The 14,094-nt window shown below is 45.3% G+C and overlaps 1 protein-coding gene across 1 annotated transcript in view; it reads left to right on the top strand.

The window, feature by feature from the left end:
* Positions 1-14,094, top strand: part of PRDM16 (PR/SET domain 16) — a 298,557-nt gene that overhangs the window by 278,233 nt on the left and 6,230 nt on the right. The window contains exons 10-14 of the mRNA XM_058818722.1: positions 737-824; positions 4,527-4,696; positions 7,071-7,148; positions 12,710-12,879; positions 13,559-13,733. Of these exons, the coding sequence (XP_058674705.1) occupies positions 737-824; positions 4,527-4,696; positions 7,071-7,148; positions 12,710-12,879; positions 13,559-13,733 (681 nt within the window). The remainder of the gene's footprint in view (positions 1-736; positions 825-4,526; positions 4,697-7,070; positions 7,149-12,709; positions 12,880-13,558; positions 13,734-14,094) is intronic.

Below are 14,094 nucleotides of genomic sequence, written 5' to 3'. Positions count from 1 at the left end.
CCATTTCCCTGTAAGTAGAATATTTTGTGTAAGCAATGCCAATATTTTCAAAAATAGGAGCCTCACTTTAGGGTCATTTCTGCATCTCAGATGCTTAAACACGAAATATTTGAGTGGGCCAAGGTGATATCAGAAGAACTCAGGTTTCTGAGCCACTTCAGAATTCTCCCACCAGTCCCTCACTTTTTAAATCGTTGTTCACATGGGCTTGCCAAAGAAACTCAATGCAAATTATGTCTCAGCTGCGAGGGAGGAAACAAATATGAAACACCTAATGATTTCAGCACGCTTGGGGCTGCAGAGTCTGGCCCAGTGTTAACTCTTCAGATAAATGCAAACTCTCAAAGACAATTTTATTTTTTTTTCCATGCGGGGGCTGCCTGCTGTGGACCCTAGAGCTTCTCCTGTTCAGACAGTTTTGCTCTAAATGCAAGGTTTTCCATGACCTTTCACAACAGCAGAGGTTTACAAACCACTGCAGAAGAGCAGGAGCAAAATGTTTTCTTAGTCATCAGCCTGAAGGCTTTAAAAAATTACTGCCCAAAGGAGGGGATTGGCGTTCATGTTATTTCCAGTGCTTTTTGTGGGGCAATTGTGCATCAGAATCAGTAGTGTCCAGGAGAAGGGGGTGTAAGACATTTGTGTGAGTAAGAGAATAACCCTGTGTGCAATTTCAGCCCAGTGTGGCTGTGTGGGGCTGCCTGTGGGGTATGTAACCCTCTGTGTTGTTGTCCAGCAGGGTGGAGAAGCGGAAGGTGACAGACCCCGTGGGTGCCCTCAAGGAGAAGTACCTGCGACCCTCCCCGCTGCTTTTTCACCCCCAGGTAAAAGCAGTGATGCTGTTGACGGGATGCTGGGGTGGAGCTGGTACACACTGGGACCATTGGGATCACTGGGATCAGGCTCCTCCTCATCCTAAGACCTGACTGGAAACTCCACTGTTCTCCACCAGTTCCTTCCAGACACATTTGAGGATGATGGCAGCTGTACCAGAAAAACAGGGATGAAGTTTGGGCAGCTCATAGGCTCTGCCAAACTCCACAGCTCACAATTCCTGCGTGTTTTTCCCTTTGGGAACACCTAGGGGTGTCATTTGCAGTGGTAGAAGGTGGAGAAGGACAGCCCAGCCCCAAGGCAGCAGCATTTTCCACCTTCCTGAATTTCCTACATCATGAGGAGCGCATGGCAGTGGGTTCAGCTGTGCGTGTCCCTCCTGCTATGCCCAGGCTGGGATCCCAGCTCCCTGCTCCTCATTGTGCTCTCCTTTATAGTCACAAGCATTGTTCTCCCCTGATAATGTTTCCCACCTTAGATAAATAACCTGCAGGTTTGTGAAATCTGGGTCCTGGTGGCTTTCACAGCTAAACTTAGTTCCCGCATTGTTTCACACCAGCCTCAGAGTTTGGTTAATAACTTCCCCCGATTTTTCCTTCATCCAGGCTGGATAATGGTGACAGGCTGGCCAGGAACATCCTGTGTTTGTGTGGCTTAGAATAGTGGGGATATCTGCCTGTAAAGAATCTGATAGCAGGGAGGAGCCAGCGTGGCAAAGCAACCCAAGGAGACGATGAGAAACATTCAGACCCCAAGCAGGAGCAAACTCTGGGTGGAAGGTTGTTAACATTGTTCCTGAAACCCTGACCACGTCCTCTTCCCATGGCAGTGGAAAGATCTGCAAGGTCTGGTTATCTCTAGCAGCTTATCACACAGAATAGCCTCAAATTCACAATCACTCCAGCCCAAAGCTTCCTGATAACTGATTTTTAATAATGATTTTTAATAAGGCGGGCGCTGTGCTCAGATCACTCGATCTGGAGAGGCGCCGTTCCCATGCTGAAGTCAATCAGGTATTTCAGACACAGCAAAGGAACATGGGGCAGTTTCCAGAATATGAGAGATTTGTACCACCAGATCTCTTCCAGCATTATCACAGAATCTCCAGTGTTAATATCCTGAGCTGGAAGGACCATCCAGTCCAACCTGTGCCCTGCACAGGACACCCCAACAATCCCATCCTGTGTCTGAGAGCTCTGGCAGCCTTGAGGCTGTGACAATTCCCTGGATCCAGCATTGCTAAGAATTCTGGATCCTGGATCTTTTCCTAAGAAATCACATTTTCAGGGTTCCTGCTTCTGCTTTCTTCATTAGGACCAACGGTGGAGTCACGTTGGTCCTAAACCATAAACCAACCAGTCAGAGTCACGTTCTACCCAGGCTTTTCTCACTCCTAACATGAGTCTGGTCTCAGCCTTTTCCTCTGTGAGTAATCCCCAGCTCTCTCAGAGTGCCCTCACCGGGATGTGATGAAGCCAGAAGATGTGATAAAAGCGTTCAGGAGAGGTTTCCTCTCTCAAAATGAATTTCAGGCAGCTCTTATTTCTTAGCCAGTCGTTGGCAGAAGTTCCTTTGCTCCCTGGGAGCTTTCCTACATTGTCTATTCCAAATGAAACTCTGGACAACATAAATAACCCGTGTAACTTTTTGATAACTTAATGGAAAGCCTTTCCTCACCTGTTAAGTTTCTTTTCTTCCCCCTTTCTGTTTTATTATAACCAGGCAGTTGTTCTCTAAATAGCAAAGTGCCTTTGCCACTAGAGAGGCCATGGCCAGTGTTTAGAATTTTAAAACCAGCCTACGGCTCTCAAGCCAGCAAATATCTCTGACTAAGTGCCTAAAGAACAGGGCACAACAAAGGAGAGCTCCAGGTACCTGGGTGAAGGGCTGAGAGCTCGGCTCTGAAAGGTCCGGAGAGCTTTTTAACGTGATGGTTTTGTTGCATGACTGGCAGCTGGGGCAGAGCTGGTGCTGTAAATGATCAAGTAACCTTTTCAAGTGGCTGGTGCTAAGTATTACTTACTATTTATCATGGGCTGGGAGCCTCCAGCTAAGGGGCTGTGGATCTATTATCGAGAAATGGGGGTTACTACTCCTCTTTTTTAACAGCTTATGAATGCTTGTCAGCCCTCACAATGTCTTCAGGGGTGATTAAGCCAACTTTTTTTTTCACAGCCATATATTTTTAAACAATATCTTGGCTCTCTTCTCCCTCTGCTCCCCCCCCCCCCCCCCAACCCTTTTAAAGCCCAGTTTAATAAAGTGTAAACGTGCAAAAGGTCAGCCCTTCCTGTACAATCGAGCATCTTGGGGTGATGTATGGCTTCCTACTGCCTTCCGCTCCTCGCTGCTGCCCCGGCTGCCTCCGCCTGTCCCACTGATGTCAGCGCGGCCAGGAGGCAGCTTTATTGCTGCCTTGTTTGTTTTAGCCCTCTCTTCTGCCCCTGGTATCTCCAGAGTGCTCTCAGGAGTGCACAGAGCTGGACGTCGGAGGAGCCGGCGGCGGCAGCCGAGCCGCGCTGCTCTCTCGGACTTGGATTTCCTGTTGCGCTGTAATGAAAGTAAAAGTGCTGTTCTTCAGGCAGGATTTTTATGCAGATTCATTTTTTACTTTTTTGCACATGGCCCAGCTTCATTCTTTCCTTTTCTGCTTTATCCTTCTGCTGTATCTCCAGGGTTTTCCCTTTCTCCCTCTTTCTGGTGTCGTGTTTAATCTCGTGTCTGTGAGAACAAGGCCAAGTCACACAAACTGAATCTGAGCAAGCATCCAGGGTCATTCTGCGAGCTCCAGGCCTGCATGCCAGCTGCTCCCACCCCAAAGGGATGTGTAGGATGTGTAGGTGCTGCCCCTCCTGCCCGTAACTCACCCAGCCGTCGCTCACATCCAGTGGTTTGGCTGGAGCTCCCTTTGACTCCAGGAAACTCAGCAACCTCCCACCCATCCTTCCATCACCTTTAGGAGGTGCTGAACCTTTCCTAGCCATAATTAAAGTGTTGGCCTCTTCACCAGCAAGCTCCCTGTGGATCCACTCCATCCTGAGCCTGATCCCAACTCCTCCTCTTCCCCTCTTCACCCCTTCCACCTCTCCTCTCCTCTCTCAGCTCCCTGAGCAGCCATCACACATCCTTCCCACTCCACTCTGGCCAGGATTCTTCTGCTTTGGGCCCAAAACTTGCCTGTTCCACCTTTCCTGGGTTTGTGTCCCTGCCTCCCCACCCACCCCTCTCTGCCCTGTCCTTCTGAGCCCTCAGGATGCTGTAGGAGAAATTAGAACTCCCAAGACTTTGGTACTGAGTTCTACCTCAGGGATCTCTGACCATCGTGTTTAGTTTCAGAATTTTCCCAGTAAAAATTTCAGTGGAATTCCTGATAAAAAATTGGTGTCTTAGGTGTATTCTGAGGTAATTTTTGAAAGTGAGCACATGCACACTGCAGAAAGTGAACAAGTGCTCATTTCTGGACCTAAATGCCTGGCTTTGCCAGTTGTGCCTTTCCTGCTTTCTCCATGACCAATACACTACTCCCGTCATTCCTGGCTGGATCCAGTGGCTCCATTTCCCACCGTGCCTCCAACTTCCAAGACAGCCAACACCAGCAGGAGGCTTTGCCCAACCAAAACCGGCGTTTTGTGCATCAGATCTTGCCCTTCCCAGGGATTCCTCTGAGAGCAGCTATCTCCTTGTCCTTTCAGATGTCAGCCATTGAGACGATGACAGAGAAACTGGAGAGCTTTGCAGCCATGAAAGCCGACTCTGGTTCATCCCTGCAGCCCCTTCCCCACCACCCCTTCAACTTCAGATCGCCGCCGCCAACGCTCTCCGACCCCATCCTGCGCAAGGGCAAGGAGCGCTACACCTGCAGGTGAGCCGGGCACCCCACGGCGTCCACACTGACCCCCAGGGCATGGAAACACCCCAGGGATGTGGGAATAGCCCAGGATGTGCCAGCCCAGCTGGGCACTGGGCACCAGCAGGGAGTGGAGCAGCTCCGCGCCGACATCTCCGCCAGGAGCGGCGGAATTAGAGCAGAGCTGGGATGACTAATTCCCTCTGAAATAGCTTGTTTTGTCTGGTAGGAAATCAGTGTCTTCTGTTTGCTTTGTAATTTTTAATAACCTTGGGAGCAGATCTGGAGATTCTCAAGCAAGCCCAGCTCCCCAGGCCAAGTCTCTGGCGTGCAGCGGCGAGCGCCGCCGTTCCCAATGCCAGTCCCGGGTATAGCCAACCTCAGCTGTGGAAAAATGATTGAATTTTTAAAAATGGCATGCAGGAAACAAATTTTCAAACTGTTCTATCCACAGAACTCCTCACGTACCCATCCAGCTCCAAATTTAAGCAGATCAATTTAATAATAAATTAAATACCTCTGTCTCCTGTCGCAGTTTTATGCAGTTTCAAAGTTCTCATGGTGGCTCCTGCTGAGGGGACTTTTTTGGGTGCAAAAAGTGGGTACAAACTTTGGTTGATGTGTCTCTTATGTTCAATTTTGCCACAAGAGCTACAGGCTCGGATTTCAGTTGAGTATTTAGAAATTTGAGGTTTCTATTTACAAAAGGGACTAAACTTAAATTTTAGATGCACATTCACAAGTTAACATTTGGATTTTCGTTGCTGGGGAGCACTCACATTAACTGCTCATCTTCAGGACAGCTGAAAGTCTCTGAATTAAGGAAAGTCTGTCATGGTTTCCTCCTACAAAAGGAGTTGTTATTTCCCAATTAGTGTTTTTATTTATACCTTTTTGATTTTACTGTGAGCTGGATTCATGGGGGAACACAATTCCTTCCTTTATTAATTTCCTACATCTGCATTTCCTCGCTCTAAGCAGCTGTCAGCCTTCTAACCCATAGTGCTGCAGCCTTTATCCAGAGAAAATTCTGTGAATTCCAAGGATGAAAGAGCAGATTCTGTTTGATGAGCACATCAACAGGGCTATAAAGGAGATGCAGAAACATCTCAAGTGCCAATCTGCCCAGGCAATGATTAAACCCTCTGTTCCCTGATGCAGGAATGCTGTAGTTAAACCCTGCCTTCAAGTGCCTTGTCCACACTTCCTTTGAACACTTCCAGGGATAGTGATTCCACCACCTCCCTGGGTATCCCATTCCAAAGTCCGACAAGCTTTTCTGTGAAAAAAAAAAAAATCCCAATTATCCAATCTAAACCTCCTCTGGTGCAACTTGGGGCTGTTTCCTATTGTCCTGTCCCCATTCTGTGGGAGCAGAGCCTGACCCCATGTGGCTGCACCCTCCTGTCAGGGAGCTGTAGGAGTGAGAATGTTCTTCCTGAGCTTCCTTCTCTCCAGGCTGAGCCCTCCCAGCTCCCTCAGCTGCTCCTGGTGCTCTGTAACCCTGTGACCCTGGGCTGGGAGATGTGCCCTCCCCGTCAGGGATGAGCTCATGTGGGCACACAAAGGGATTTTTGGGAGGGGTGTCAGAATGAGCGGCGCAGGTGGTGTTGTGGCATCTTTCACAGTTCTATTTCCCCAAAATACCCATTCTTATTTCCAAGGCCACCCTTTAAAACTTGTCTCTAGCTCCATTTCTCTCTCAGCAACATCTGTCCCATCCCATGGCATTGCTAAATCAGCATTTCTTATCTCAAGGTTTGCACACTGTGTGAGCCTTCTGTCAGGTTTGGAGAATTCCCTACAAATCCATTTCCCACAGCATCCTTGGGCTCTCCTGATGGTTTCCTTTGGTTCTCCTGATGGTTTCCTTTGGTTCTCTGTGATGGTGTTCACAGGGGTTCGAGGATGAGGGAAGAGACAAGGAACTGACACCATGTTTCAGAAGGCTTGATTTATTATTTTAGGATATATATTACATTAAAACTATACTAAAAGAATAGAAGAAAGGATTTCATCAGAAGTCTAGCAGGAATAGAATAGGAAAGAATAATAACAAAGGCTTGTGGCTTGGCTCTCTGTCTGAGCCAGCTGACTGTGATTGGCCATTAATTAGAAACAACCACATGAGACCAATCAAAGATCCACCTGTTGCATTCCACAGCAGCAGATAACCATTGTTTGCATTTTGTTCCTGAGGCTTCTCAGCTTCTCAGGAGGAAAAATCCTAAGGAAAGGATTTTTCATAAAAAGATGCTTGCGACAGTTCTCCTGATGGATTCCTTTGCTTCTCCTGATGGATTCCTTGTTTCTCCTGATGGTTTCCTTTGCTTCTCCTGATGGTTTCCTTTGCTTCTCCTGATGGTTTCCTTTGGTTTTCCCTCTCCAGGTACTGTGGCAAGATCTTCCCACGCTCAGCCAACCTGACGAGGCACCTGCGGACACACACTGGGGAGCAGCCTTACAGGTGATGTTGTCCCCCATAAAAAATCCCCTTTCCCAAACACTCCTCACTCACCACTCTGGTATTTTTCCCCCCCCTCTCCTCTACAAATCTGTGCCAGCAGAATACCACAGGCCTGGAGCATTACACAGAGTGATTCATAGGGTTGTATATTATGTGTACCAGCCAAAAATAATCAGGCTTGGCAGCTCGAAGATAGACACTTAACTTATATTTAGATGTATGCTGGCAAATGAGGGCTCTGATTTGCAGTGTTGTTTCACACTCACGTTAACCATTCATCTCAAGGACAGCTGAAGGTGCTGAATGGCTCTGAAATTCAGGCTGGTTTGAAGGGCTTGCCAGGACCTTCACTGCTGGAGCTAGCTGGGGTTTTGGTTTTTATTTTCTTTTCTTAATGCACATCAGAGGTGCCTGGAGTAGGGGATCAAAAAAACAAAGGCTTGAGTTTGATTCTTGATGGTCATTGATTAAATTTTTTTGATTTTCTTTTTTTTGGAGGGCTATGAAGTCACTCAAACTTCTACTTAAGAAGTCTAATTATGTCTAAAGTAGGAATTAATAGCACATGAACAGCATGCTATTGATTCCTACTTTAACATAATATACACTAGGCGAATTCTTTTTATAAAGAGAAAATGCAACATGCAAAAACGTGCTGATTTACCTGCCATAAAACAGAATTTTGGTAGTTTCTGAGATTAAATCATGGAGTTTAAAGGGAGAGCTGGAAGGAGGGGATTCACACAGTCTCACACGTTTGTGAGTGTTTAAGGTAGAAAGCTGAGCTGTTTTCTGTTAGCTGGGGACAAGGTGATGTGATTGTGGTGCTTTAGTGTCCACAAGAACAGCATCCCAGCCCAGTGGCTCCTGCCCAAGTCAGGGCTTTAAATATGAATAAAACTCACAAGAAAATATATGTAATATGTGTGCCTAGGTATATAAATAACTATTTCTCATGGAAATCTTTGCCCCCAGCATTTTCTCCCAGCGAGTTGCAAGCAGTTTTAAAAAAATTGAGGGAAAAAAAAAATGCCTTTTTTGTTAGAATGAAGTCCAGAAATGAGCAAACCTGAAGGAATGATGAATTGAGAGCTTGCTGCAAATCAAGCCTTGTGTTTGCCACGATGTGAGGGAGTGTTTTGCAGGTTGTCAAACAATGGTAACAATTCCATTTCGTTTTGGGTAGCTGATATTGCAGCGTTTCATACACAGCCATAAGTTCACAACAAAGCAAATGGAGCAGTTATTAAATAAAGAGAAACACAAATTTATGAGCAGCAAAAGGCCATGTGGTCAAATACATCACATTTTTATGCTCAGTTTAACCTAAGAATTGACTCTCCCACATTGTAATCCCCGCTACGCTGAGAATCACGTTTATTTTCCATCCAGCATTTTTAGTGTAGACATTAGGTAAATTAAAAATCCACCACCCCCCCCCAAAGCCCCCCCAAAGCAGACATATATTTTGGATTATACCCCTGCTGTGATGTTTGGGGTTGTGTCATTTGATATGCCTGTGTGTTCCCTGTCCACTGCAACCCTCGCTCCTGATTATTCCGAGATCCTTAGTTCGGTTTTCTTCCAAAAAAGGAGACTTGCAACTTAACAAAGGTTAGGAAAATAAAGATTTATTTGATCTGGTCTTCTCCCAGCAAATAGCCTGTGTGGGTTTTTTAGAGGTCTGACTCCTGGACAATGTTGAATTCTAACAGCACTCCGGAGAGCAGGGGCTGCGTTCGCAGACGAGCTTTAATTATCATTGATTTGCTTTTCCTCTCACAGAACTGAGATTTGCAGCTTTGGCAGCCAGGCTTGTTTGGAGAGCTTGGTTTTTAAGTGCTGACTTCAGGCAGGTACAAGGAGGTTGCTGATTTCTCGGTGTTTTACTGTTGTCTCCTTTGCAACTTCGTTTTTGATTGTTTAATTATTTTTTCTACCCTATAAAAAATATTTTTATATACAATAATTTAAGTATTAATCCAAATATTAATTACTTTGTTCTTAAAGACTACGGGCTAGAAAATAAAGGCTTGGATTTGATTCCAGATGGTCACTGATGAAATTTTTTGGAGTTTATTTGGGGTACTATGAAGTCACTCAAACTTCTACTTAAGTGTAATTATGTATAAAGTAGGAATTAATAGCACATTAGCAATAATGAGGCAAATTCTTTTTACAAAGAAAAAATTCAACATGTTCTCTGAAGAGTGAGAAATACCTGGTGATGCACTTCCTAAAAATCAAATTATTTGAAAACACTCCAAGCCCCTGTGCCATACAGTGAAATTCAACATGTTTCTTTCCACTCTTTTTTTTATTTTTCTGCACCAAACCTGAAATTCTGGACTATGTATTTCAGAATTCAGAATAAAAAGGCCCTTGGAGGCTTTGTGTCCTGTTATCTGCAATAAGCTGGAACTCAGAGCCACAGCTGACATCCACCATGTCATTTAAATTACACACAGTTCAATAAATATTGAAGATATTTCTCATTTTCTGGTATTCAAAATGCAGTTTGAGCTCACCCTGCTATAAATGCACTTGAGGCTGAGGAGTCACTCAGAGGGAGAGTTGCTATTCATGTGGGGTTTTTTGGTGGTTTTTTTTGTTTTTTCCTGCAATTCTGCCTCTCCAGCTCACACCGATCACTGCAAAACCTCACGAGAGTGACTCGGGTAATGCTCCCCACATTCCCAGGCTTTGCTTTGTCCCAGGTACCCGAGCTCCTGCAGCTCCCAGGATTTCCTGTCCGAGCTCCGCAGCTCCAGCCCTGTCCCTCCCTCCCTCTTTGGATGTTTTCAGCTGATAAGGGAGAGGCTTTGTGGGGCTGTTTGCAGAGCAAACACCGCTGCCTCCGAGTTTTATTCTTCTCCTCCCTCGCCATTTCACCTCTTTCCCTCAATTTCAGCTGGTTCCTCTGCCTGGGCCATTTATTTAGATGAAAACCAGCAGAGCTCCCAGCACTGACCCCTCTGGGACCACAAATAACGCCGGACATCTCCCTCATCCCTTTGCATTCCCTGCTCCTTCCCTGTGCCCCTCTGGTTCCTATTTTTTTAACAAGCTCTTTATCCCTCCCCATTCCCGACCCTGCATCCACATAGCTCATGGTTAGGGCCAGGACCTGTCGCAGGGAACTTTTCAAAGGCTTCCTGAACATCTAAATAAATGGATGTGGAGGAGGCCAGGTCGTTCCTTGCCTTGATTTGCTTTTAAATGTCTGGAGCTGCTCCTGGCAGGGACAGCCAGGCTGGGAATATGGGTTATGCTGGTGCCCACTGTGCCAGGTATTCCCTGTGCCAGGCATTGGGATTCACAAAAAAAAGGGTTTTTTAGGAGCTGGTGAGGACAGGCAGGGAGAGAAAACCCCTGGCATCATCAAGGATGAGAAGGGAGCTCCTGGTCTGAGCTGGATAAAACCACTCAAGGATGAGAAGGGAGCTCCTGATTTAAGCTGAAAATCTCATGGAAATCTCATGGAAATATCAGGAATATTGGGATATTGGCAGGTTTGGATATTGCATTTTGCTGGAGTGCTGAACAGGAATCTGAGAGCAAATTCCTTGGTGCTGGAAATCCGTGTTTCCCTCTCTGTACAGATTGTTCTTGATAAATCTCGGTGTGATTGTTCTTGCTGATGTTCAAATACCTCCTTGTTTTCTAGAGTTGTTTGGGGGGTTTTGAAAAAAAAAAAAAAAAGAGAAAATTAAATACTTTCAGAGTCTGGAAATGCTGCGGTTTAAAAATTTTGCTCTCTGCCTTGCTTAATCCTAATAAAGGCCCATTATTTGAAATATCTTTATTCTTGTTGGAGATTTAGCAGTGGGAAATTCGGAGGTGGACATGGAATCCATAAACATCCAGCAAGAGAGAGAGAGTGTTTCATAAATGTATCCCCTCTTTTTCCAAAAATAATATCGATTTATTTTTAGAGAACGAGTAAAAATCCCAGCTGGAGCACATCTGGAAAATGGGGGGTGTGTGTTTCACAGCAGGGATCTTTCCCCCTCCACTGTTGTGTCTGTAGGGAGAAATCCCATGTCCTCTGTGTCATCCAGCTCCATCCTTGAGTGAGGCAGGCGTGGGGTGAGTCTGTGCACATCAGGAGCTGCTGATACTCCCAAAATCTCCATCTCCATGTCCTGGAGTGCTGGGAGGGCTCTGGCACAGGCTGCCCCATCCCTGGGAGTGTCCAAGACCAGTTTGGAGCCACCTGGGATAGTGGAAGGTGTCCCTGACCATGGCAGGGGTGGCACTGGATGGGGTTTAGAATCCCAAAACCATTCTGGAATTCCAGGATTTCCATGGAAGAGTAGCTCAGCTCCGTGGGGCAGATGTTGCTGTGGGTTAGAAGAGCTCAGAGTGGATTTATTCAGGAATAAATCCAGAATCTGGAGCCGGTTGGGATGGGTTCTTTCTGGGATTACAAGGGTTTGGGAAGAGCCGAAATTTTGGAAGTACCCCGGATTTGTGGCGGAGACAGATTCTGCTGCTCGTGGGTTTTGGAAGCAGAGCCGTGGGGCAGCAGCTTTGCTGCGGCACAAGTGACGGGCTCAAAGGGAGATGGAACGAGGGATTCGGGCAGGAATGAGGCTTTCAGGAGTTTTAGACCCAAACTCTCCAGCGCAGCTCGGAGCTGCCACCTTCAGTCCATCAGCGGCTCCGAACTCTCACACCACCAACCCGAGCAATTCCCATTTATTTGGAGGGAATCTAAACCCAAAAATTCCCAATTCCCATTTATTTGGAGGGAATCTAAACCCAAAAATTCCCAATTCCCATTTATTTGGAGGGAATCTAAACCCCAAAAAAGGGGGGTGGTGACTTTGAACAAGCCCCCAGCCCATCTGCCGTGGGTCCTGCAGAGGTTGAGCTCAGAGAGGGAACATCTCTCAGCACCCTGAACATCCTGGCTTGGCTCCTTGCATTCATCACAAACCAGATATTCACTCCTAGGAGTAAATCTTACCCTGTTTGGAAAGGATGGTGGATTTCTTTGCTATAAGAATAATAATAATTGCCTTTAAATCCATGCTGAAATCCCTGCATGTGCAGTACCACAAGGAATTTCACAAATAAAGCCAGAATTTTCTGTGTGTCCAGCTAACTGTCATGCAGGGATTTGCCAGTTAATAACTATTTTATACATTTCACCTCCCTTCTTTCTTCTTCTGTCTTCCTTGTCCTCCCTCCTCAGCCATATTTCACCTGATTCCTCTCAAAAAAAAGTGGAAGGAATAAATCCACCTCTCTCATTCCTACATCCATGCATGGAAAAGTAATTATTGTGTCTCGAGCTCGTATTTGTTTGGACGACTCACTTCCTAATTAATCCTAATCCTTTCTTTGTTCTCCTTGAGTAACAATAATATCAGATTTGTCTGGGATGATTAATGCTTTGTGCTTCCTTCAGCACAATCTTTATTCCTGAGTAAAGATTTATAGACCAGCATTTCCTGGGGTTTTGATAGTCAGATTTTCTCCTTTTTTTTTTGTTTTGTTTTGTTTTGTTTTTTGGGTTTTTTCTTCATGTTGCACCCTTTGCTGTTGTTTTCCAGGTGTAAATACTGTGACAGGTCATTCAGCATTTCCTCCAACCTGCAGAGGCACGTCAGGAACATCCACAACAAGGAGAAGCCATTCAAGTGCCACCTGTGCAACAGGTGCTTCGGGCAGCAGACCAACCTCGACAGGCACCTGAAGAAGCACGAGCATGAAAATGTTCCAGGTAGGAAAACACTCTGGAGAGAGGAGACTCCATGGTCTTGGCCCTTGGGAAGCCTTGCTGGAATGCGCTGTCCCCCAAGGATGAGTTTGTAGGGTTTTTGTAGGGTTTTTTTGGAAGTTCGAGAAGATAAATAGGTTTTGTTTTGCACAATTGTGTGCATTGTCCATAAATGTGAAATATCATCTGTATTTTGGTCTGGAAAATACAATCTTCCTTTGGGATCTTTGATAGAACGTTCCAAGTAGGGAAACACTCTGGGAATCTCTGAAGAGAGGAGACTCCATGGGCTTGGCCCTTGGGAACTCCTACTGGAATGCACTGTCCCCCCAAGGATGAGTTTGTAGGTTTTTTTTGGAAGTTCAAGAAGATAAAGAGGCTTTGACATAAAAAAATGAAAGGAATGAATTGCTGTGATTAAGTGATTTCGCAGTATGGGTAAAAAAATATATTATGGAAAATTTATAGGCAAACAGCTCTGCAATGGTTGTTAAATTGTGTGTATTGTCCATAAATGCTAAACATCACCTGTATTTTGGTCTGGAAAACAAAATTTTCCTTTGGGATCTTTGCTCCATGACTTTCCTCTTGAGTATTAAACCATCAATATAAAGTGAGAAGGCGGTTGAGAACATTCTTAATTTGTTTCCTCATAACTCCTGTTGTCTCTCCTGCCCCACAGTGAGCCAGCACTCCGGAGTCATCACCAACCACCTTGGGACCAGCGCCTCCTCCCCCAACTCGGAATCAGACAACCATGCACTTTTAGATGAAAAAGAGGATTCCTATTTCTCAGAAATCAGAAATTTTATTGCCAACAGCGAGATGAATCAAGCATCAGCTTTAGCAGATAAAAGGTAGGCAAGGAAATAAAATTATTATATATAATTATATATATTTAAATTGTTGAGGATAGAGCCCAGAGAAGGAAGAAAGCTGCTTGTTTCACAAATGTTAATTTTAAGAGATGAAAAAACATTGTTTAAATCAATTTTTGTAGTTCAAAAAGCCTTGGGGTTGGCGCATTCTCAACGTGCTCATTGGCCCTTAGGAACAGTGAAGGGTGATTTTTAAATGCCTGAAGCACATTGGTTTTCTTCTTTGTTATATTTTAAATAATATGTATGTGTATATAAATGTATGTATATAAATGTCTCTGTGTTCATACCTATGTATAACATTATCAAAGTTTTTCATTACAGTGAGAATATTTGACAT

Source organism: Ammospiza caudacuta, chromosome 22, assembly GCF_027887145.1.
Source record: "Ammospiza caudacuta isolate bAmmCau1 chromosome 22, bAmmCau1.pri, whole genome shotgun sequence".
NCBI lineage: Eukaryota > Metazoa > Chordata > Aves > Passeriformes > Passerellidae > Ammospiza > Ammospiza caudacuta.
Note: the sequence above shows the minus strand (reverse complement) of the source record. Positions and strands in the feature narration are given on the sequence as shown.